This window comes from Saccharomyces cerevisiae, chromosome XVI (genome assembly GCF_000146045.2).
Source record: "Saccharomyces cerevisiae S288C chromosome XVI, complete sequence".
Lineage (NCBI taxonomy): Eukaryota > Fungi > Ascomycota > Saccharomycetes > Saccharomycetales > Saccharomycetaceae > Saccharomyces > Saccharomyces cerevisiae.
In genome coordinates this window covers 96,322-120,139 of record NC_001148.4, presented here as the reverse complement: position 1 = coordinate 120,139, position 23,818 = coordinate 96,322, and the positions used below count along the sequence as shown (strand labels likewise).

General features: G+C 39.6%; 12 protein-coding genes across 12 annotated transcripts, besides 1 other annotated feature; 3 read left to right on the top strand and 9 right to left on the bottom strand.

The window, feature by feature from the left end:
- Positions 1–108: 108 nt before the first annotated feature.
- On the bottom strand, positions 109–1,758 carry CET1 (polynucleotide 5'-phosphatase; the record flags this gene model as incomplete). The annotated part of the gene is made up of 1 exon (NM_001184042.1): positions 109–1,758. The coding sequence occupies one exon, from the start codon at positions 1,756–1,758 to the stop codon at positions 109–111; it is 1,650 nt and encodes a 549-aa protein (NP_015096.1).
- A 694-nt stretch (positions 1,759–2,452) lies between these two features.
- On the bottom strand, positions 2,453–3,073 carry YPL229W (uncharacterized protein; the record flags this gene model as incomplete). The annotated part of the gene is made up of 1 exon (NM_001184043.1): positions 2,453–3,073. One exon carries the CDS (start codon positions 3,071–3,073, stop codon positions 2,453–2,455), a length of 621 nt encoding a protein of 206 aa, NP_015095.1.
- Positions 3,074–3,459: 386 nt separating this feature from the next.
- Positions 3,460–3,574: an origin of replication (ARS1607; Autonomously Replicating Sequence).
- A 78-nt stretch (positions 3,575–3,652) lies between these two features.
- Positions 3,653–4,828, bottom strand: USV1 (Usv1p; the record flags this gene model as incomplete). Its single annotated transcript, NM_001184044.1, has 1 exon — positions 3,653–4,828. One exon carries the CDS (start codon positions 4,826–4,828, stop codon positions 3,653–3,655), a length of 1,176 nt encoding a protein of 391 aa, NP_015094.1.
- A 996-nt stretch (positions 4,829–5,824) lies between these two features.
- Positions 5,825–11,488, bottom strand: FAS2 (trifunctional fatty acid synthase subunit FAS2; the record flags this gene model as incomplete). The annotated part of the gene is made up of 1 exon (NM_001184045.1): positions 5,825–11,488. The coding sequence occupies one exon, from the start codon at positions 11,486–11,488 to the stop codon at positions 5,825–5,827; it is 5,664 nt and encodes a 1,887-aa protein (NP_015093.1).
- Positions 11,489–11,992: 504 nt separating this feature from the next.
- Positions 11,993–12,865, bottom strand: SSO1 (syntaxin; the record flags this gene model as incomplete). The annotated part of the gene is made up of 1 exon (NM_001184046.1): positions 11,993–12,865. The coding sequence occupies one exon, from the start codon at positions 12,863–12,865 to the stop codon at positions 11,993–11,995; it is 873 nt and encodes a 290-aa protein (NP_015092.1).
- Positions 12,866–13,317: 452 nt separating this feature from the next.
- NSL1 (MIND complex subunit NSL1) lies at positions 13,318–13,968 on the bottom strand (the record flags this gene model as incomplete). The annotated part of the gene is made up of 1 exon (NM_001184047.1): positions 13,318–13,968. The coding sequence occupies one exon, from the start codon at positions 13,966–13,968 to the stop codon at positions 13,318–13,320; it is 651 nt and encodes a 216-aa protein (NP_015091.1).
- Positions 13,969–14,699: 731 nt separating this feature from the next.
- On the top strand, positions 14,700–15,194 carry VMA11 (H(+)-transporting V0 sector ATPase subunit c'; the record flags this gene model as incomplete). Its single annotated transcript, NM_001184048.1, has 1 exon — positions 14,700–15,194. One exon carries the CDS (start codon positions 14,700–14,702, stop codon positions 15,192–15,194), a length of 495 nt encoding a protein of 164 aa, NP_015090.1.
- Positions 15,195–15,492: 298 nt separating this feature from the next.
- On the bottom strand, positions 15,493–16,908 carry RVB2 (RuvB family ATP-dependent DNA helicase reptin; the record flags this gene model as incomplete). Its single annotated transcript, NM_001184049.1, has 1 exon — positions 15,493–16,908. The coding sequence occupies one exon, from the start codon at positions 16,906–16,908 to the stop codon at positions 15,493–15,495; it is 1,416 nt and encodes a 471-aa protein (NP_015089.1).
- Positions 16,909–17,437: 529 nt separating this feature from the next.
- ENV7 (putative serine/threonine protein kinase ENV7) lies at positions 17,438–18,532 on the top strand (the record flags this gene model as incomplete). The annotated part of the gene is made up of 1 exon (NM_001184050.1): positions 17,438–18,532. One exon carries the CDS (start codon positions 17,438–17,440, stop codon positions 18,530–18,532), a length of 1,095 nt encoding a protein of 364 aa, NP_015088.1.
- Positions 18,533–18,786: 254 nt separating this feature from the next.
- On the bottom strand, positions 18,787–19,644 carry SUI3 (translation initiation factor eIF2 subunit beta; the record flags this gene model as incomplete). Its single annotated transcript, NM_001184051.1, has 1 exon — positions 18,787–19,644. The coding sequence occupies one exon, from the start codon at positions 19,642–19,644 to the stop codon at positions 18,787–18,789; it is 858 nt and encodes a 285-aa protein (NP_015087.1).
- Positions 19,645–20,053: 409 nt separating this feature from the next.
- On the bottom strand, positions 20,054–20,656 carry YAR1 (Yar1p; the record flags this gene model as incomplete). The annotated part of the gene is made up of 1 exon (NM_001184053.1): positions 20,054–20,656. The coding sequence occupies one exon, from the start codon at positions 20,654–20,656 to the stop codon at positions 20,054–20,056; it is 603 nt and encodes a 200-aa protein (NP_015085.1).
- Positions 20,657–21,514: 858 nt separating this feature from the next.
- Positions 21,515–23,644, top strand: HSP82 (Hsp90 family chaperone HSP82; the record flags this gene model as incomplete). The annotated part of the gene is made up of 1 exon (NM_001184054.1): positions 21,515–23,644. The coding sequence occupies one exon, from the start codon at positions 21,515–21,517 to the stop codon at positions 23,642–23,644; it is 2,130 nt and encodes a 709-aa protein (NP_015084.1).
- Positions 23,645–23,818: the final 174 nt, after the last annotated feature.

Below are 23,818 nucleotides of genomic sequence, written 5' to 3'. Positions count from 1 at the left end.
TATCATTATTATTATTATTACATAAGCTTTCATAACAGCATTTGAGTAAACAAAAAAAATTTCTCGCTCAAGGGCATTTGCTTATTTTTTTTTGAAATGATTCAAATATTACATGACTTTCTTTGAACCTTCAAAAATTTCATATGATAAAGACGATAACTTTCTTCTAATAATTGTACCATTATTCAGAAACGTTCTAATAAGAGATGCATATTCTTTACTATCGTTCGTTATGTTATCAAAGGCGTTTAACAGTGCAGGCGTGTTGATTTCTAGTTCCACTTCGTGAGTGGTCTCTGATTGTCTACTTTTTGAATTTTGGTTATGATTTTCGACTTTTGTAATATCAATTCTGGTACAGGAATCATTATGAATGTAACTAACACGGTCTTTCGTCCTTTCACTAATTGGGCTTTGAGATTTATATTTTTCTGGCGGATCGTTGTCAGGTACAGGTAATTCCAAGTTTAGGGAGATTTTAACGTCGTAACTATCTTTTGGTGAATATAATAGTAGTTGGGCTACATGTCTTTTCTCTATAAATTGTCCTACCCTCCCAGTCTTAATATCTGTACTCATTCTCAAAAACCTTGGTCTTTGCGTGGATAGTCCGACTCTATAGACGGAATCTCTTGTCTGGGATTCAATAATACTGAATTTACCTGTATTTTCAGTGACTTCGCTAATACCACGAATATATTTGCTCAACTCTTTGAACAAAGATGCATCAATATTAGGCGTTAGATGGGCATCAAGCTCAGTGAAAACACATTGTGAAGAAACTGGTGGATTTACACGATCTGGGCCTTTCGCATCAATAATAACACCAAATTTCATTTCTAACTCAATGAAGGATCTTAGTTCAGGAGCAATTGAGTATATTGTAGCATAAACCCAGTCCTGTACTGACTTTGTTAAGTCATCATCGGGAATAATGTTTAAAAAAGATGGGTCAATTTTGAGATCTTTCACATTTATACTTTGAAGAGCTTTGATAGTAGGTTTCCATTTTTGTGCCCAAATTGGAACATTCCTGTACTTACTGGGCTTGGAAGACGCAGATATTTCATTCAGAACCTCCAAATCTCTCTTGATATTATTCTTTTTTGATTGTAAAGTAGCTTTCTCTTCAAAAATATTATCTACAGCTGCATTCGCTTCTTCTTCCTTCTTGACCACGCTTCCTACTGCATTTCCCGCTATCTTCTTCTCAGTTTGCTTCTGCTTTTGCAGAGGTACTTGGGTTATATAGTTGCTGGCAATGTTCCCTTCATTACCTTGTTTCGGTATTCTCTGTTCTTCATCACTCTTGCTATTCTGATGAATTGAATCATCAGAAGGCTTTTCTAACTTCGCATTGGCATCACTACCATCATTCATAGGAGGTGATCCGTTGGATAGTAAATTTCTATGTTGTTTATCATAGTCAAAGTCCATTTCTGAATCAAAATTAATTTCTCCACTTGCACCCATTTCGTCATCCGTATCGGTTTCTTCATCATCATTAGATGACTTGCGTGATTTAGGTTTTTGTGAGTGCGAGCCATGACCAGTACTCTCCTTGTAATTGTCAATCGGAGCAGCTTGGCCCGTTTCCGTTTGATTTATATCAGATTCTAAATTTTCGGCAAAAGGTCTGCTGCCATTAGCCGCCTCACTTAATTTTTGTAATTTAACCTTTTCATTTTCATCGTGATTCACCAGATCGTCTAACGATAAAGCTCTTTTTGTTTGAGGAGGGTTGTCAGTGTAACTCATAGTGGGAGGATAGAAATGCTACCAACAATTCAAGGTTTTTTAAAAAAAGAAGTGCTATTCCAGATTCAATTTATAAGGGATATTTTGGAAATATCAGTATAGTATTCCCAGCAGATCTTTCAGTGTCGAATACGCTTTTAATTATCACTCTTATTTGTGTGAACCTATATTATAGATTCATTAGAGGACTTTTCCTTTATTACCATAACTTACGACGAAACTAACTAAAATGTAGGTCTATATATCATTTGTAACGGCACGTTGGGTAATCATGACTGGTACATGTTATATGTTATCTACGCAGGTCCTGTTTCTGGCATTATGTATGGCTTGACTTTAGGAGTTCCAGTAAAACAAGGTTCAAGATTTATTATATCACCATACTTGTAGCCTCCAGGATTATTATGAAACAGAAAAATGGCATGTATTTTTGAAAGAATATGGTTATATGAGTATTTAGTGCTTAGTACATACGTCTTGCGTCTGTTTGCAGATAAAACCCTTCTCCTTTTATCTACATATACTAATTGAATAGTGAACTACATGAATAGAAGAAACCGATAATTAAAAATAAGTAGGAAATGAAACGGCTTGACATAATATAACATAACGTAACATAACATGGACACAAGATTTGTTCAAATGAGGAATATGCAAAAAAGAAATCAAAACAACGTGTTTGTCCATATCGCGATCATTCTTGAACACTTTCCAAAGGATTAAAACTTTGAGATGTATAAGGATTGAACTTCGGCCTAGAGTTGAATATAGAAGAAGCAGAATTTGGAGGTGAAGAAGACATAGAACCAGGATTAGAACTGGATTGCGTGTTCTGATGATACAATGACATTTGTTCAGCGGTCAGCCTATCCATTTTCTCGCATGCTTGTTGTTCTTCGAGAGAAAGTAAAGATCTTGGACAGAAAAATAAGTCATCTTTGAAAGATTTGCAGATGTTGTTCTTGTATATTATGGAGGAGTGGTCTATATCTGGGACAACATAATGCTGAGACGATCTGCTAAAGAGTAAAGGAGGGATAGTACTAGTGTTGGCATTCTTGTTAAGGTTTGAGTTTTCGCTGGTACCGGCCCCTACTAAAAACAAAGGCGGGCTTATTGGTTGTTGCTGTTGCGGCTGCTGTAACGATGACGCAGTGCGATTTTGTTGCTGCTGTTGCTGCTGCTGTTGCTGCTGCTGAAGACGATCATATTTGAAATTCTGGAAACTGAGCGCATCTGGAATAATACCAAAGGGGTTGCTGCTTGCGAAGTTCATAGGTTCTTGGATATTTGGAGGGGTGTTGTAGGGCATCATTTCATGTAATATAAAAAAGTGGTTATATGTGATAGTTTATCTGCTAAAATCGGAAAAAGCGTCATCTTGTCAGTGAAATGAGATAAAAAGCTTCTTTCTTTTCTTTTTCTTATTATTGCAATTAACGGGGGTCCGGGTGAGCGTAAGGGCGAGATAACCATGGCGGTATAGGTGTATATGATCAAGTTTTGAAGTCAAGATGCAGGATTGTTCGTTCCGTATTCACAATCCACCGTTAGTGTTACATCGTAGTTTTTGATGCTACTGTGGGCTGTGTAAAGCAGACGCGGGAGTTTAAAATTAAGTTTTGCGGTTATTTCTCGTTGATCAACGCAAGAGGTCAGAAAGCCCTTTATGCAAGGGATTTTTTCTTGCAATTGCATCTTATCATTTTTGTAGCACTGATTATACATAGCTTGACTCATTTGAAAAATTTTATAAACTGCATTTAGTATGGAACAAAACATAAAAATAAAAAAAGATGCGCACCATAATTTGTTTGCGCATATTAAGAATTATATTAGTTGTAAGATATTTATACTCTACGGAATATTTGAAACTTAGATCAGATTGCCTCGATCAAGTCAATATGTAATCAACACTAAGCCTTTTCTTATTGGTGTTGACCGAAATATCAGACTCTGATAAAGTTTCCGACCTCTTTTTGTTATTATTATCATTGCGATCATCAGTATTCTTGAAATTTTCTCCCCCTTTGCCGCCATTCTTCGAGGAAGACATATTATTGTTTTTATTTCCATTTGGTGGTTGGCTAAATGCCTGCTGATACTGTGGTAAAATAATTGGTTTTGCTTCAGCAACTGTCGTTGACGGAGAAAACGGCGGGGAGAATGAATCAAGATGGTTATTGATATTACTAGTATTGACATTGATATTGCTTGGTCTAATATTGTATTTGTTCATAGTTGTCCGTGCTTGAAAGTCGGCAGAATCTTTATATTTGAAGGAAGTACTTGGCATGGACCTCGGAGGAAAGGACGATATGATTACCTCAGAGGCCGGATGGCTCGTTGAGGAGGGGCTCACATTCAAAGGATACTGCACATCTACTGATGGTAAATAATTGATGGTGTTATTATTACTGGGAAGAGGATACTGGTAGTAACTATCAGTGATTGGATGGGAAGGAAAATAATAGGGAGCCTGTTGATGCTGTTGTTGTTGGTGTTGTTGCTGTCGTTGGGTATTATAAATGGACCTTGGAGAGATGGGTGGGATGCTTCTCGTGCTAGTAATGAACTCCGGCGAAGAATGTATTATTTGGGGCGCTTTTTCGTTTTCTGCCATCATCGGCATGTTCCCGCTATTAATATTAGTTTTCCTGTAAGGATCACTATATGATGTAGATGATGAAGCAGAAGACGAAGAAGATGCAGAAGAAGAGGAGGATAAAGATGAAGAGGAAGGCTTACGCTGGTGCGAGCTGGTAGAATGGTGGTTTTTATGTGCATGGACCGATTCCCGATGCTGTTTCAAATTATCAACTCTACTGAAGAATTTCAAACATGCAGGACACTGGAACGGCTTTTCACCAGTGTGCTTTCTTATATGACGTGCAAGATGTTCCGCTCTAGTGAAGGACATCGTACAACCGTCATATCCGGTGCATTTGAACGTTTTCCTTCGAGCACTTTTGGACCTCTTCGGAGTTGATGCCGCTACACTATTGGTGGCAAAGTTACCATTGCTGCTCGTAAGAACGCCTGCAGTATTACGATTCGTGGTATTTTCCATTTCGTGTTTTTTTCTTATCTTATCACAGTATTATTTATGTGTTAGTAAAAAAAGCTAAGCCAGTAAGTCGCTCCAGATTTTTTCTTTACATACATGGTTAATGAAGCTGTTGCAAAATACTGCAGCCAAGAACTCCTGTCTCTTTCAAAACAAGACGAAACTTTATCTGCCGGGATGAATAAGAATTAATCAAAATTATAGGCAATAAGAGTGGATTGAGATTGTTATATACGGAAGACTGTTGAACGGTTAAGGGGGAAGCCGTGAAGGAGCAAACAAATCTTGAAAAAGAAAACATTTTCTAAAAAAAAATAGAGGGGATAAATAAGGCCCTTAGGGGGACTCAACGGCGGAGAATTCGAAAGCCAAAGGATGCTTCCCACCGCTAAGCCAGGGCGAACGGCAGCGGCGATCGAGGATGCTGGTTCTTTAAGGGCACTCGTCCACCTTCGCGATTTTTCTCTTCCCTGAGTATTTGGCAGAGGCGATCAAGGGGTGGCTCACACAACCAGTCGCAGGAGCGTCGCGCATCGGGTATTAGACCCTATTCTGTACACCACAGCCTTCCAGCCCCTTGCCCCACGCGATTGGTGTAAACAATAGATGGCAGTAATCGTTGAGACAACATAACTACCGGCCGTCCCTGACCCTTTCCCCTCCTCACGGTAGAGACAACAACCACGGGAGGAATAAAAACCGGTGCTGGGCCAGCCGATATCGTAAAAGCCTAATTACCCCAGAGCTGCTACGCGGACTTCTATTCTTCCACGCGTCAATATGCCCCCGCGCGAATTTGTGTGGGCCGACCAAATAGAAGAATTGAACGGTGTGTACGCTCAGGGCCATATGATTATAGACGTACACAATGATTAGGCCAGATCGAAATCAGAGGCTAAAGTAAGGAAACGATAGAAAAATAACAAAGTAATTACTATTATGTCTGATAAATAGAAGCGACACGTTACATATTAAAAGAGGGACTACGTAGTGCTCTCTCTATTTCTTAGTAGAAACGGCGACCGCGACAGCTTGGAGGTCATCGTGAGAAATAGATACCTTCACATCGGTAACACCAGCTTCTTCGGCAGCCTTTTTGGCGTTACCGTGCAGTTCAACGGCTGGAGCGTTTTTGTTAACGCGTACGATTTCGATGTCTTTCAATGCAGCACCACCGCCTAAGGACTTGACGCCTAAGGACTTGAAAACAGCCTCTTTGGCGGACCATGTCCCAGCGAAAGAGCTTTGCACACTAGGCTGCGCGCTGCAGTACTCTATTTCTTGCGGGGTGAAATTGCGCTCGATAAAAGTATCATTTTCAACGTTGATGCTAGTGATTAATTCAACATCTACACCGACGCCACCGTTAGAGACTTTCTCCTTGGTCATGTTTTCAATCATCTTGGCAGTTTCAATGGTGTTAGCATTGATGTAACTGTCCTTGCTTTGGATGTTTTTAGAGTTGAAAGTCAAGGAGCCTGATTTCTTATCCTTAGATACACGGGCTAATGGGTCCAAGTAAACATCCTCTTCCAATTCATCAGTGTATGGAGCATGCTCTTTACTTACGAACAACTTGTTGTAGATCATACCATTATGGAAGAATTTGTAGGCACTTTTCTCTCTGGCACTAACCTTGGCGACATACTCGTTGTATCTGTCTTCAGTGATAGCACCGTATAAGTAGTCTGGATGAACCACAATAGCTTGACCACCCTTTTGACCAAAACCGAAAGAAGTGATGGACACGGCTCTGACACCGTCGGTCTTTAAAGTCTTGGATGGGTACAAGACGTATTCAAATTGCTCCAAGATCTTATCCACGTTATCAGCGTTACGGTTACCTGGAATAATACCACTGTTTAGAATTTGCAAAGCACCATTCATCATCCATGCACCAGCAGCACCCTTTGGATGACCAGTCAAGAACTTTTGGAAAACACCAATGACGGGATTACCTTCAGATCTACCCAAATGCTTCATCATTTCATTAATTGTGGCAGATTCGTTCTTGTCATTAGCCTTTGTGGATGTACCGTGGAATGAAGCGACACCCAAGTCATCAATAGTTAAACCGTAAGTAGCCAGTGCTCCTCTCAATGGAGCAATACGTGGGTCCCTCTTGTAGAAGTCGTTACCCCATTGTTGTTGTGCAGCTCTCAATTGACTTTCAGCTTCGTTGTGGATTTCTCTGGTACGTTCAAGTAAGAACTCGTTTTGGTCTTCGCTTGGAATTTCTTCGGCCTCCAACTTCAAAGCTTCCAATTCGTTTTCTACCCAATCTTTAATCTGAGCTTCACGAGTAACCAATTGGCGCTTTCTGTACTTCATGTTCAAGTTTGGTGAAGCATACTTAACACTGGAGTGGTGTTCACGAGCAGTGGTTAAAATACCCTTACCTGGAGCTGGCACAGATCTACCAATCTTATCGGTGGCGGTAGCAGCCATGGCAACAATACCGTAAATTGGCACACCCATCTTCAAAGCTAAATCAGCTTGCATGATGATTTGAATACCAGCACCTTGAGCTTCCATAAAACCGTTACGGGTAGTGGTGGCAGGTCTGGACATTTCCGCTGGGGTACGACCATGTTCAAATTCTTCCAAAGTGTTGGAAGTGGCCTTCATGTTACCGAACTCAAAGGAGCCTTCTTCTTGGAAATCATCGTAACCACCGACAATACAGATTCTAGCCTTACCAGACAAGATGGTTTCTACACCAATGTCAACAGATTCCACGGATGTGGCACAGGCACCAACAGGTGTCTTGATTGGACCAGATGAGGAAATCAACAACATATTAACCCAAGCGGACATGGTGTTGATAAATGATTCTTGTAAAATATCATTTTGGACAGGCTCATCCTTGAAACGGTCCTTAAACATACCACGTAAGGCAGAAACACCACCCATACCAGAACCAGAACAGTTACCAACCTCAGAAACATGTACGTATTTGTACATTTCGTATGGGTCGGTGATACCAGATGCAATAAATGCTTCCACAACAGAGACCAAAACGAATAATGTGATTGGGTCAACCTGAGAAATGATATCATCAGAGATACCATAAGTCTTAGCATTCCAACCAGTTGGAATTTGACCTGCAACCAAACGGTCAAATCTCAAAGCCTTTGGAATGTATAAAGTGGCACCCTTTAGTAACTTAACAGAGTACTCTCCTGTTTCTGGGATTTCGAAGATATCCACTTTGTCACCATGTTGGTGTTTAAATTGTTCGGCAGTTTCCTTCGAAGCCTCAAATGGTTCCAAGTCTTCTTCGACAATGACTTCTTGAATCATTTCCTTCTTTTCTGGGTTGTAACCATTGAATAACTCTGGTTCGATCAATCTGATACCACTGTGTTCTAGGATTGATGTTTCATACTTGGCCTTAACGTCCTTGTCATCAACTGGTTCTTTTGTTTTGGAATCAACCCAACCAGTGTATGGACGACCCTTCAAATTACCGTTATGGTATGAAATGAAGCCCATAATCCAGGCCATTTCAACGCAACCTTCCAACGAAAATTCACCAAAAGCTTCCATTTCCCATCTTGTTCTGGCCGAACCCCATGGGCCGACTTCAGCAAAACCGGTAACTACAATAACTCTTTCCAAATCCAACAAACCTTCAAGCTCAGCGGGAGCAATTTGTTTAACCTGTTTGTATGGTTTCAATTCTGGGAAGTCCAGTTGAATGTTAGCTCTTGGTTGAATTTCGACTTGAGCATATGCAGCATCAGCGCTATTGCCATTGACAACCTTATGCTCCAAAGCAGTTTCGATGGAAACTGCCTTTCTAACTTCAGAAGTTTCAACCAACTCTTTACGCAATTTAGCAGTGAATTCCTTCAATTCAGGAACAAATTGCAAACCACCATTCAAGTCAGCCATAACAGGTGATTTTTGGCACAATTCTACGACTTCTGGAGTCAATAGACCCAATAAGTTGAAAGCCATTTCCTTTTGAGAGAAAGTACGAACACCCATCTTTTCAATGCCTTCAGCAATGATGTTATTAGCGCTCATTAAACCAGTACCTCTAGTCCAACCAATAATAGCACCGCAAACGGTTAATTGATTGGCCCAGGATTCAGAGTGCCATCTGTTGAACAAAGTTTCCAAAGACAACTTGGATTCTGAATACATACCATCACCACCGAAAGTACCATGGTTTGGAGACATTGGTAGAATGACTTGAGCTGGTCTTGTTTCAATACCTCTTGCAGATTTTTGCTTCTTGACACAACCCATCATTCTTAAGATATTGGTCAACATGATTCTATGAGCAAATTCAGACTTAGAATCAATATGTTCTAATTCAATACCTTGTTCTGGAATGGCCGCGAATGGAATAATAGCATCTAGATCCCAACCTAAACCACCATTCTTTTCAGTGTCGTAGATAAATTCAATCAAAGCTTCAACGTCTTGCTTAGAACCTTGGTTGAATGGAACAACAATCAAAGTAGAACCCTTAGCACCATATTTGGCGTAAATGGATTGGTAGTAGTCTGTAACTTGCTTAGAGAAACGAGAGGTGGTAACAACAACCTTAGCACCACCTTGTAACAAACCTTGCAAGACTTCAGCACCAATAGAACCCTTACCAGCACCAGTGATCAAGACGTATTTGTCCTTGAAGGTGACACCGTTGAAGGCAGCCTTTTCTAAACCATCTAAGAAAAGAGAAGACAATTGGCGGTCATATTTCCAATCTCCGGCAGGAGTCTTCTTTCTCAAATGTAAGAACGGAATAGTTTCTCTTGGAATAGTTGAAGATACCGTCTTAGAAATGGTAGATTTGTTTGGCAAAGAAGCAACTTCTTTGGTGGAATCTTTGTCCAAAGCATCCTCAACATCCATACCGGCCAATTGGGTTGTTTGAGAAGGATCGATTTCTTTGGAGCTTTCCAAGAACTTCATCAAATCACTATATAGTTTTTCAAATTCAACCCTGGTGGAGCTGGAAATATCTTGTTTATCAGCTTGAGCACTGATTGCCTTGTAAACACGAGTCAAATCCTCTTCAATAGTAGGTTGAGATTCTTTGGTGATTGGACCACCAAGGGCCATTTCTTGTACGTATTGAGATAATTTCCTAACCTTTTCTCTTGGCTCTTCTGAGTATGTAATGTTACCGTTCTTGTCAATAGCAGTTTTTGGACCGGTAGGCTTAGCAACATCTTTGTAAACTGGATCAACATCCAAAACTTGTTTACAGTTTTCAATCAACTGCTCACCAAGAGTTTTAACCAATTGATAGTTTTCACCTTTTGTTTCATCAGTGTTAGAGATATGGTATTCCATGAATTTAATCAAAGCATCGTTAGATCTGTTCATGATATTGATAGCTTCACTAACAACCTCTCTATCAACGTTTTTCAAGACACCATGAATTATCTCAAAGTATAATGATAATAAAGATTGTTTAGCCCAGTTCCAGGAAGAATCGAAGGTTCTGGCCTTTTTTCTAGAGAAAGAAGTAGCAACACCGTTAACAAAGAATTCACCTAATTCGGCATTCAAGTAATCCAACTGAGCTTGAAGTTCAGCAACAGTGTCCTTTTCTTTCAAGAACTTTCTTTCACCGTTATCCAAGTCCATTTTTAGATAACGAGCCAATACTTGCAGTTGTTGACGCGCCAAAACCTTGTGGTCTTTGGTTATTTCTTCCAGAGCGCCAGCATCGATCATAGCTGCACCGGCAGCAGCACCTGCACCGGCAGCACCACTAGCGCTAGCAGCTGATGATAAGTCAACACCAACAATGGAAGCGTATTTTTGAGCCATGGAGTCCAAGAAAGCCTTGGCATCAGCTTCAGAACCTAGACGAGCAGCAGGCTCGTTAGATAAAGCTACCAAAAGGACACCATCTTGTCTACCAGATGGTAGTCCCCAGCGAGTTTGTAAGTATTTTCTAGCGACAGTAATAGTAAACCCACCAGGCATCTTAGATGAGATTAATCTTGATAATAACGAGGAAGATTGCTTACCCAATGCTCCAGAGAAGGTATCTTGGAAAGTTTCTGCCAATTCTTCTAATGGAGTTTCTTCTGGTTTTTCAGGAGTAGTACCAAATTCTTTACCTAAATCACCCAAAATTTCATTTTGGACTGTAGATTTACCACCGACCAAGTCTTTGATTGTCTTGGACATTGGAATGGAATCTAACGACTTCTTCAACTTGTGAGCAACCAAAACGTGCAACAATAGGGAAGCCTTGACAGGTTCATCGGCAATCTCAGCAGCTGCTGCAGCTGGGGCTGCTGCCGCGACGGGAGCTGGGGCTGCTGCTGCAGGAGCAGGAGCACTAGCAGCTGGAGTTGGAGCAGGAGCTTCTTCCTTAGCGGGCTCTTCCTTTGCAGCTAGTTCGGATGGATCTGGGGTATAATAAATCTCTTTGGCATCCTTCGAATAGCATAAGATTTCTCTATGTAAAGACAGAGCAGCATCGTAAGATTCGTATTTATTCTTCAAGGTTCTTTGAGCCATCCCAGCCAAAGTTGGAGAAGGACCGATTTCAACAACCCTTTCAGTGTTAAAATCCTTCAAAAAAACATCTTGAGTTTCAATCCATCTCACAGGAGAGGCAAATTGATAAGCTAACAATTCAGTTAGCAAAATATGAGCTAATTCTTGCTCAACTTCCGGCTTCATAATGATGGTATTTCAATTGGTGTTGCTGTAGCCCTTTAAACGTCTAATATAGCGGTTATTAGAAAAGCACGACAGTGGTGATGTGGTCTTGTGTAACCTTCAGTTAACAAGTTATATATGAGGCATAACCGTTTAGAAACAACTGGTTATCCAACATCTGTAAACTGCCCAACAAACCGTGCCTTAGTGAGATTTCGGTCGTAACGTTACGAGGCGAATGAGGTAGCATGTGAAAACGCGGGAGATAAAAAAAAAATGGTTGGATTTTGCTAAGCGATGGGTTAGTTTGCGGGTAATGCCCAATGTATTTTTAGGAAGAGTGATATTTAAATATTGCTTGGCTAAACTAAATACACGTCCATGATTCAGTAGTAAGTTGTTGTTTTTGGCCTGCAGACCAGAGAAAATTTAGGAAATATAGTAAAGAATAGGCGAAAGTATTAAGATATATTGATATACAAAAGGGGAGTTCGGATAGAATAGAAATATAGAAAATAGTTGGAATTAACGCGTTTTGACAACGGCTGGGACAACAACGACAACAACAACGACTACAATGATGGCGAATACAATCAACCAACATCTAATCTTGTTCTTTCTTGCTTTTCTGGCACTCTTGACGGCTTTATCGGTATGACCGACACCCTGTTCTACGTCGAGTTGAGCGTCTTCAACGTTCTTGTCGATGACGTCTACGTTTTCTTGTTGTTCTATTACCAGTTCTTCCATGTCATTAAACAATTGAGTAAGTTCTGCCATGGATTTTTCTAGTTTCAATAACTCTTGGTGCCTTGCCTGGACTTCCGCAAGAGCAGTCTTGGCTTCCCCACGTCTGTTAGCATTCAACAATGCTTGTGAGAAGATCTGCTGGCCCCCTACATCGCTTATGGCTGCTTCAACTTCATCTTCGGTGGCCTCTGGTTGAATGATCATATACTGCCTCTTGGCTTGCTCTTTATTCTCCTCCTTGTAGTTGGAATCCACAATTCTGTAGTCCTGGATAAGCTTCAAAAATCTTTGTCTGGAGTTTTCCGCCTGAGCTTGCTTGTTGGTGTCATGTATCCCATCCCTTTGGGCACTTTTAATCTCATTTTTCAGTTTGAACTGCAAGTCCGTGGCTTGTGCGACGAAGTTGTCCAGGGAGTGCCTTAAGTGACTTGCTTGCTCCTCATTAACTTCGGTCAGTAGCCTCTTATGCAAAGAATCGACCTGGTTGATGGTATGGTCGTACTTATCGAGATCGCGATTGATTTGACTGATCTTATTCATGAAGCCCACGAAATCGTGGCCTTCAGCACCGATAGCGCTCGAACCTTCGTCCAACTCGTATGACTCTTCAAAAGGGGTTTCCAACTGGTACGGATTATTATAACTCATTTGATTTGTTTCTATTTTTAATTGCCTTTTTTAATTGTAAAAGGGTTTTCTTTCAAGTATACACAGATTTACCGCAAAGACCGTCACTGCGTGAGATAGACCTTTCTTTGTTCTTTACTAAAAGTTATTGGTCTTTCCCCTTGTAACTTCCACGATTTGACTTGATTTGGTTCTTGACGTCTTTACGAGAAGTAAGATCCTGCTACTTTTCTTTTTTTGTATTCGCGTTTCACAGACACTAATTTTTTCTCTTTAACGGGCAAAAACTGGATTCTCCCCCATGCGCACAGCCTGCATATCGTCTTTTGTCGTTAGTGTGTGGGAAAAGGCTGGCTCTATACTTTTTTATTTTCAGCTCTTCGTACAAAGATAAAAAAGTGTAAAAAAATGAATAAAGCCCCAGAATATAGTTATCATTTACCACGAGGTTGACTGTCTTATATGTTATTTATTCAATCCTCCTCCAGGAAGTCCATTAAGCGCTTGACCTTTTCAACGTTATATCTTACCTTGGGTAGGTCTTGCTGTGTTTGATACAATTCATTGAGTGAGGCAACGTAATCCTGCTTGATGTGCTCCCAGTTGATGTGATCATCGGCATCGTCGGTACTATCATCATGGTCAGCAGATTGTTGCTGCATCATTCTAGCTTGAAGAACGCCGATTCTCCCATCCAATTGTGCCAAATACTCATCCTTTGAGTTGTTGTAAACTTCGTTGATTTTTGCAGGCCCCGTTTGCCTCAACTGGGCCACCTTAACGGTTTCGTCTTCCCACTCTTGGTACATCTTTCTAACTTGCTCATTCAGGTCAAGGTCAAAGGGCTCCATGTACTTCTCTTGTGATTCCATGATCAATTGCTTTACCGTCTTTCCTACCGTGTCGGCGTTGACAACTTCTAGTGACTTCGAAGCCATCGTCATAGCGCTCAAAAGAAATTCTTGTAACTGTATCTGAACCTCTCTCCTAACAGCGTCATCGTCGTATTCTTTCTTCGGTAGATGCAAATCAGTTTTTTCTTCCAAGATATCATGAAACTGGTGGTATATACTTCGAAGCTGCTCAACAGTTACGTCCAGTTTTTTGGACTGACCTTGTGACATCTTCTCGTGTTACAATAATATATTTAGTGTGGTTGCTATGGGTAAGAAAGGATTTAGGCTCCGGTACACGTCTGAATAAAACTTTTTCCGCCTACTCAGCCTGCTTATTGTACTGTACCGGTTTGTTTATTTTCTTGATTCCTGCACGCACAAGGAATGGCCGCGAGTCGTCCCATCGATCTTTTTTTCTCACTATATATCATGAACGTTTATTTTGGCTGATAACAAAATATTCGTGTCAGTTGAGCCAGGTAAAAGGTTGCAGCCTAAATCAGTACTTATGTACGTACATGTGTATCTGTGTATATATTATCTATATCACTAATCGTCTTGTGCTTTCAGGCTTAAAGAGCCATTTCAAAAAGCAAGCAATTACTGGACTGCTTTTATATGTTTTCCCTCTACGGAAAAAAAAATGTAGAAACCTGTCAAAATGGTGATAAAGAAGAAGTAACTTCTTTATTTGGTATTGTTCAGGTCTGCTTATTCCTCTTCGGTTAGATGTGTTCTTTTGCGTAAAAGCAGCAGCACTTGGACAATGCGACTTTTTACCCGGTACGCAGGTACGCATATTTTTGCTAAGAAATATTCTTTAGTGAAAGAGTGATTAGTTAGAAAAAGGAACATAGATAACCTAATATTTTCTTCTTTACTCGTAAGAAAAAAAAAAATAAATATAGCAAAGCAAGAGTCGGAGGAGGAAAGGGTCCATTCTATTATTCTCTGTAAACATGTCAACGCAACTCGCAAGTAACATATATGCTCCATTGTACGCTCCCTTTTTCGGGTTCGCAGGTTGTGCAGCTGCCATGGTGCTTTCCTGTTTGGGAGCTGCCATTGGTACAGCTAAGTCAGGTATTGGTATCGCCGGTATAGGTACTTTCAAGCCGGAATTGATCATGAAGTCTTTGATTCCTGTGGTTATGAGTGGTATCTTAGCCATTTATGGGCTTGTTGTGGCCGTTTTAATTGCAGGTAATTTATCTCCTACCGAAGACTATACTCTCTTCAATGGGTTCATGCACTTGAGTTGTGGGCTCTGTGTGGGATTTGCCTGTTTGAGTAGTGGCTACGCCATTGGTATGGTCGGTGACGTTGGTGTTAGAAAGTATATGCACCAACCAAGGCTTTTTGTCGGTATCGTTTTGATTCTAATTTTCTCTGAAGTTTTAGGGTTATATGGTATGATTGTAGCTTTGATTTTGAACACTAGAGGCTCTGAATGAGTCAAAAGTTTAAAAAAAAAAAATAATTACAATAAAAAAATTTTTTCTCATATACACGCACCAACCCCCTTCATATATGTATAGAATATAGTATATATTATAATACTGCTATCTATACATTTGATAATCGATAATTATTCGAAAGAAGGTATATCATACGGGGTTCTGAACGTGCTGGCCAACTGCTGCCTATTTTAGGTGTACTTTTTTACTTCTTATCACCAACAATCACGCAAACATAAAATTTTTATTTATACATATATATTTGATGCAATTTCTGCCTTAAAGTACAAAATGCTTATTCCGTAGTATCCATGGCATCAGGGTCTGCTGATTTAGCAATGGATATTTGAACGTTGCCCTGATCATCAATATATTGTGACTCGTTCTCTTGAACATACTTAACAGATCTAGCGCTGTCCAAAAATAGCAAATAAGCCCTTTTGACATCTTCCACTTCAACAGTGTTGTTTTTTCTCTTCATTGCAATTTGCTGAGCAACAGAGATTAAATTACTGCTGTAACGCAAACTAGTTTCCACACCTGTTTTGGTCAATAGATCTAAGGCATCGGATGACAGTTCAACTTCCTCCTCTTGTGCTCTTATAGATAAAATTGTCTTAATCTCCTGCTCATTATAACTTTTAGTTGTAATAATAATTGACCTATCCAAAAGATCGAGAGGTAACCCATGTGGAGATTTGTAATTAGTCCCTCTGGTTTTGGAAACTCCTCTATTTGTAGCCATCATGACGATTGGGGCAAACTCATCTTCCAAAGCCCTATTTATAAAGGAAAAACATTCTATATCCAACATGTGGACTTCGTCGATAAATAATACACCAGGAACAATTTCTGCTTTACCTTCTTCTTTCCATTCTGCCACTTTTGTGTTTATCTGGTCTCTTACCTCTGACCTAATTTCACCGGTGTCACCAGTAAATAATGCCAAAAATCCTTGTGTTCTTGAATTAATAACATCAATTTCATGCAGTGACACCGTGTGAACCACTGTTTTCCTTTTTTGCAGTTCGCCTTCCGGACATTGAACAAATCTGGTATCAGCACCCATGGCATCATAATCCCTAGATCTAGCAAAGGATCTGCCTAGCTTGGTAATCTTCCCACTAGCTTTATCAATAGAAATAACATCGCCAGCCAATACCTTTTCTTTAGTTAGGCCATCAATCATTTTATTGCCTAATTCATAAATTGTTTCCATATCGGTAGTTTTAATAGTCAATTTTCCTTGTTTGTGTCCACCAGTAATAGATCTATCAATTTGAATTTCCACGACTTCACCTTCAATCAATTCTGTCTCCTCCTTGATTTTGATACCGATGGATTTCCTAAAAGCTTGAGTTAGTGCTTCAGTTTTACTCAATTCTAAAGAAAAGATTTCTGAGCCCGCAATAGCAGTGAATGGTACATCTTTACCCAGAGACTGGGAAACACCCATGGCAAGAGCGGTCTTACCAGTTGAAGGGGGGCCCGCTACCAAAACAGCCCTACCTGCTATGGTGCCATTTTGAACCATTTTCAATATCACACCAGCAGCACGACGGGCTTGCAATTGCCCAACCATACCTTCGGATGTGGGACGTGGTTGCAAGTTTTCATCTAGACCTAAACCTGTAATATGGGAGTGGGCAGCAATTAAAGATAACGACTTTAAATCTGATGTTTCATTTGGATCACTAGTTTGAATCGACATGCTGACAATTTTTTTTATTTCCTTTCAAAGTAACTTGTGCTAGACTGCTAGAGAAAGTAGTATTGCTGGCTTCAACTAACTGAACTTCTTTCTCTCGTTTCCCGTGTGAATGTACAGTCTTCATTTAGCTTTCATCTTCTATTGAAAACCTTCAAAAAGTTCGCTGAAAAAAATAATTTTCACGTTTCTTTCAAACTGATCACGTGAAAGGGAGTTAAATAGACTTTAATAAGTGTAGAAACAAAGAAGTAAAGAAAACCGCTATATTGGGTCTAACCAATACGACTGATACAACTGTGTTGACCCCCAAAGTTTACATAATTTGCTCTTTTTCTTTTTTGCAAGATCCTTTCTGTTTTGATAAGTCCTGTCTTATGACACCGAGTTAGGGACATTTTCGGTATCTGGTTTTGTAAGATGTTGAACCATACTTTCTCCAAAAAGACGAAACAGAGAGTAGACAAAAAGAGCCTGTAATCTCAGCGACTGACTAGGGATAAAATAACGATTGTACCATCTTATCCGATCAATGATTTCTATTGTATTGGAATTGTTCCAGAACTTGTGCTGCTGTCGCGGATTTTCCGATGCTACTATTAGGGTAAATGATAAACGATATAGGATTCAACGACTACTTGGAGAAGGTGGAATGTCCTTTGTGTATTTGGTACAACTGTCAAAGAATTCTCTGATTATAGACAACGGCATCGCAACACCAGAATTATACGCACTAAAGAAGATTATTTGTCCTAGTGTGGAAAGTATATCCAATGGTATGCGAGAAATTGAAAATTACAAACGGTTTCAAAGTCCTTATGTTATAAAAAGTATCGACTCACAAGTAATGCAGGAAAAAGATGGGTCAAAAACAATTTACATAGTACTACCCTATTATTCATTAGGGAGTTTACAAGACTCTATTAATCGGAGGTTACTCGAGGGCACCTTTGTATCAGAGGCAGAATGCGTAAGGATAATGCTTGGAGTTACAAGAGGTTTACTTTGTTTACATGATCCTGCGTCAAGACAAGATAACGCTACTTCCAGAGTAAATGTCGATGCGGTTTCTATGACTTATAGCGATGAAACGGCGATGCTCCTAGAAGACACCCCCTTAGAGATGGACATGCTTTCCTCCAACTCAGCAGGTTCAATAGCATATGCACATCGCGATATTACACCTTCAAACATTTTGTTCTCTTCAGACGGTTTACCAGTAATTGGTGACCTCGGCTCCTGCTCTCAAGCTGATATAACAATTGAAAACAGACATCAACTCAGCGAACTACAAGAATGGGTCAATGACAATTGTACGTTGCCATATACTCCACCAGAACTTCTGAACTTGAAATTAAATCAGGTTTTGAGCTCTAAGGTTGATATTTGGTCTTTGGGTTGTACGTTCTATACTTTAATGTTCGGTATCTCCCCCTTTGAGCGAGAAGAGCAGATACATGGAGCTTCTTTAACCTACGCTATAAACACTGGTAAGTACAGTTTCCCGAGAAATTCCAGATTTTCTGAGGGGCTTTTGAGTGTAATCAAGAAATGCATTCAAGTGGATCCTATACAAAGGCCTACTACCAGCCAATTATTAAATCTTTTACAAGATTTAGACACTTGATCGGTTTTGCTTCTCAAAGCTTTTTCCTGTCCTTGGGAAGTAAACAGGACACGATGATTGGCTGGCTCCATGCAATGTGTTCACTCTGATCAATGAAGATTACCTACCGCTGTTTAGATTTATTTTGTGAATGAAAATTTTTACTTTAAGTTTTTCTTCATTTAAACATTAAATATCTAATGAAACGAATAAAATACACAAGATAAACGAAATCCGTATTTATTATATATATGCTAACAGGTAAAGCACCAACATCACATTCTCCTTCTCTTACCAACGGTAGCTTGGAAACCGGTTTTAATAGAAGAGACGGATCTGGTAGAACCACAACTTTTACAGACCATAAAGAACAGTCTGTTTGACTGTTCTCTCTTCAATTCGGTGTTAATACTCTTACAAGTTTTACAAGTGACATACTCCAAAATGTATCTTCTTAAGACATTCTCCATTTGTTTGGATTGAAACTTACCCTTAATGACTAATCTTTTCTGACCGTCAACAGAACCGGACGTACCTAATTCTGCGAAGAGATATTGAATCAAATGTTCCGGAGATCTATGCAATTTTTCGGCGATATCTTGGATATTCGAGAAAATAGTCTTCTTACCATCACGCAAACAAACAGGAGGAGGAATTCTGAACTTTGGACCACTTCTATCACCAGCAAGTTCTGGATTGTTAGTTCTTAGAATATTGAAAAATCTAGATAATAACTCTGAATAAGGTAGGCCAACTTCTTGTTGAATGCTGGAATTAGCACTTGGAGTGCCTTCTTTGCTTTCAGCATCCACATTATCTAGACCAGCTTTAGCTAGTTCTTTCTCAAACGCGTCTACACTGCTGTCCTTTGTCTTTTTCTTTTTCTTCTTCAAGGATAGTTCACCCAAGGCTTCTGCTATGTCGTCAGTAGGCTCTTTTTCAGCTTCAGCATCGGCAGAAACGCTCTTGGACTTCTTCTTTTTCTTTTTTAATCCGGCAAATAAATCATCTCCTGAACCATTTTCTTTGCCGTTTACGGCAGCATCAAAATCATCTGGGATCACCTTCTTAGTCTTCTTTTTCTTCTTTAGTGCAGGGTCGAATCCTAACTCAGCAGCTAAATCGGAGGACATCTCGTGCGTGCTTATTATATGACTGGTTGCCTAGGCGCTTTTCGGTTGATGTGCAAGAAGTTTCCTAGTCTCTCTTATAATGTCTTCTTCTACTTTCTTTTTCTTTTTTTCCATCAATTTCACTTTTTCTCGCAATTACAAAATTTTTCACTCCGTCGTTGATGAGGACTCCGGCTCTGCGGGTAATGAAATGGAAAGTTCAATGCATTCAAAATATACGCTTTTGAAGCGGTTACTTAGTTTGTGAGAGAAATATACATTATTACTGTAACTCTTTTCTAAATTTTTTGTATTTATTAATGCATTTCTGCTGGTTCCATCCTTTTATCTTCTCCGGTACCAAGAAATAAAATATCATGCTCAATGGATATTACGGCTTTTATTCCACGAAGAAAACAAGCTCTTTACTTTAGTCTTTATTTATATTCAGTTTCTCGGTTTCTTCTCTTAAAGCCTCGGTGGCTTCCTTGGTGACTTGTTCAATTTCTGTACCCTTTGTGATTTGGACCGAATTCTTGCCCTCAGTTTGTGTGTCTTCTTCATCATCTTCAGGTTCGACATCATACTTCTTCAAAAAGTATGTTTCCACTTCTTCCTTCCCGCTGTTCTCGGCCTCAAAGATAGCATCGTGGCCGAATTTGTTTCTAATAAAGGGGTCTGCCTCATATTCATCACACAGTAGCTTGACCACGTCTAATTTGCCATTCAACGACGCCCAATGTAAAGCCGTGTTGCCTGTTTTGTTCACCTCATTAACAAAAGCTTTCAAGTCTTCGGCACTATTTGCGCGAGAAACCGTCTCCAGTATATACCGAACGGTCTCTATATGACCGTTGGCAGCAGCCATATGTAAAGCCGTAGAATCAGATTCACTTTCCTTACAAGTCGAAAGTAACTCGGGACTGACTAAAGTTGTAAATATATCTTTCAGAGAATCCAAATCGCCAGCTCTTGCATCGAGTATTATGGTGTCTTGGTCCTCTTGATCTAACGGTTCACTGTGTAGGCCCATATCTGCGTATATGTAGATTTTTTTTTTCTATTTGGAAATAATTACTTTCTTTGAGATAGAGCGCGAACAATTTTGCCTATCGTATTACAATTCGTTTTTGTTTTACACAAATGATAATTAACTCATCGATTTTTTCTCAGATTCTCTTTTTCTTTTATTACTTTTCCTTCTTATTCTATGAAAATTTCATATCATCGTTCATGGTGATATTACCACGGTGACATCAAATGGAATTGTCCTATTTTTCTTTTCCTGTAATTAGTGGCGCGGGACTTTTTATTCCTCGTGGCAAAGAATGGCTACTAAGAGGAGAATAAGAGATGGTTAGAAGTATTTGGAAGCTTGATGACAGAATATTTTAAAATATAACTTAGCTTGCGTGTGCGTATTTGTATTCTTCGTGGTTACGATATGAACCAACGTGCAAGCGTGTGATATATCACATTCCGGAGGGTGTCACCCCCCCTCTCTCAACACAGTAATCCATAAACCAGTTTTACATACACGTAAAAAAGAACAGGAATAAAGCTTAATCGGATTATTAACTCATACGCTTGTCACATATTGTTCGAACAATTCTGGTTCTTTCGAGTTTCGCAGAACTTTTTGAATTTTTCTTTTTTTTCTAGAACGCCGTGGAAGAAAAACACGCGCATGGTTTTATGAGCGGTTAATTCTCATCTTAATACCAACCAGGTCCTTCCGCCACCCCCTAAAACATATAAATATGCAGCTTATCCCTTCAATTCTTAACATCTGTGACCTCCTCATTTCTTCCCGCTGTATTAGAGTTCAAGAAATCATACCTGATAGAAAATAGAGTCCTATAAACAAAAGCACAAACAAACACGCAAAGATATGGCTAGTGAAACTTTTGAATTTCAAGCTGAAATTACTCAGTTGATGAGTTTGATCATCAACACCGTCTATTCTAACAAGGAAATTTTCTTGAGAGAACTGATATCTAATGCCTCGGATGCGTTGGATAAAATTAGATACAAATCTTTGTCTGATCCAAAGCAATTGGAAACAGAACCAGATCTCTTTATTAGAATCACTCCAAAGCCAGAGCAAAAAGTTTTGGAAATCAGAGATTCTGGTATTGGTATGACCAAGGCTGAATTGATTAATAACTTGGGTACCATTGCCAAGTCTGGTACCAAAGCCTTCATGGAAGCTCTATCTGCTGGTGCCGATGTATCCATGATTGGTCAATTCGGTGTTGGTTTTTACTCTTTATTCTTAGTTGCCGACAGAGTTCAGGTTATTTCAAAGAGCAACGACGACGAACAATACATCTGGGAATCCAACGCTGGTGGTTCTTTCACTGTTACTCTAGACGAAGTTAATGAAAGAATTGGTAGGGGTACCATCTTGAGGTTATTCTTGAAAGATGACCAATTGGAGTACTTGGAAGAAAAGAGAATAAAGGAAGTTATCAAGAGACATTCTGAGTTCGTGGCCTACCCAATCCAATTAGTCGTCACCAAGGAAGTTGAAAAGGAAGTTCCAATTCCAGAAGAAGAAAAGAAAGACGAGGAAAAGAAGGATGAGGAAAAGAAGGATGAAGACGACAAGAAACCAAAATTGGAAGAAGTCGATGAAGAAGAGGAAAAGAAGCCAAAGACGAAAAAAGTTAAAGAAGAAGTTCAAGAGATAGAAGAACTAAACAAGACTAAGCCTTTGTGGACTAGAAACCCATCTGATATCACTCAAGAAGAATACAATGCTTTCTATAAGTCTATTTCAAACGACTGGGAAGACCCATTGTACGTTAAGCATTTCTCCGTTGAAGGTCAATTGGAATTTAGAGCTATCTTATTCATTCCAAAGAGAGCACCATTCGACTTGTTTGAGAGTAAAAAGAAGAAGAATAATATCAAGTTGTACGTTCGTCGTGTTTTCATCACTGATGAAGCTGAAGACTTGATTCCAGAGTGGTTATCTTTCGTCAAGGGTGTTGTTGACTCTGAGGATTTACCATTGAATTTGTCCAGAGAAATGTTACAACAAAATAAGATCATGAAGGTTATTAGAAAGAACATTGTCAAAAAGTTGATTGAAGCCTTCAACGAAATTGCTGAAGACTCTGAACAATTTGAAAAGTTCTACTCGGCTTTCTCCAAAAATATCAAGTTGGGTGTACATGAAGATACCCAAAACAGGGCTGCTTTGGCTAAGTTGTTACGTTACAACTCTACCAAGTCCGTAGATGAGTTGACTTCCTTAACTGATTACGTTACCAGAATGCCAGAACACCAAAAGAACATCTACTACATCACTGGTGAATCTCTAAAGGCTGTCGAAAAGTCTCCATTTTTGGATGCCTTGAAGGCTAAAAACTTCGAGGTTTTGTTCTTGACCGACCCAATTGATGAATACGCCTTCACTCAATTGAAGGAATTCGAAGGTAAAACTTTGGTTGACATTACTAAAGATTTCGAATTGGAAGAAACTGACGAAGAAAAAGCTGAAAGAGAGAAGGAGATCAAAGAATATGAACCATTGACCAAGGCCTTGAAAGAAATTTTGGGTGACCAAGTGGAGAAAGTTGTTGTTTCTTACAAATTGTTGGATGCCCCAGCTGCTATCAGAACTGGTCAATTTGGTTGGTCTGCTAACATGGAAAGAATCATGAAGGCTCAAGCCTTGAGAGACTCTTCCATGTCCTCCTACATGTCTTCCAAGAAGACTTTCGAAATTTCTCCAAAATCTCCAATTATCAAGGAATTGAAAAAGAGAGTTGACGAAGGTGGTGCTCAAGACAAGACTGTCAAGGACTTGACTAAGTTATTATATGAAACTGCTTTGTTGACTTCCGGCTTCAGTTTGGACGAACCAACTTCCTTTGCATCAAGAATTAACAGATTGATCTCTTTGGGTTTGAACATTGATGAGGATGAAGAAACAGAGACTGCTCCAGAAGCATCCACCGCAGCTCCGGTTGAAGAGGTTCCAGCTGACACCGAAATGGAAGAGGTAGATTAGGTAGAACATCATGGCCTTGAATAGGTTATAAACAAAACATAATATAACGTATAGGTATTCGAATGAATAAATAAGTATGTAAATAGGGCATCTGCATGGAAATAACTGGGTAAAACATTACAATGTATTTTTTTAGAGTTTTCACTATTCCGACGCGTCTAGTGTGTCATACAA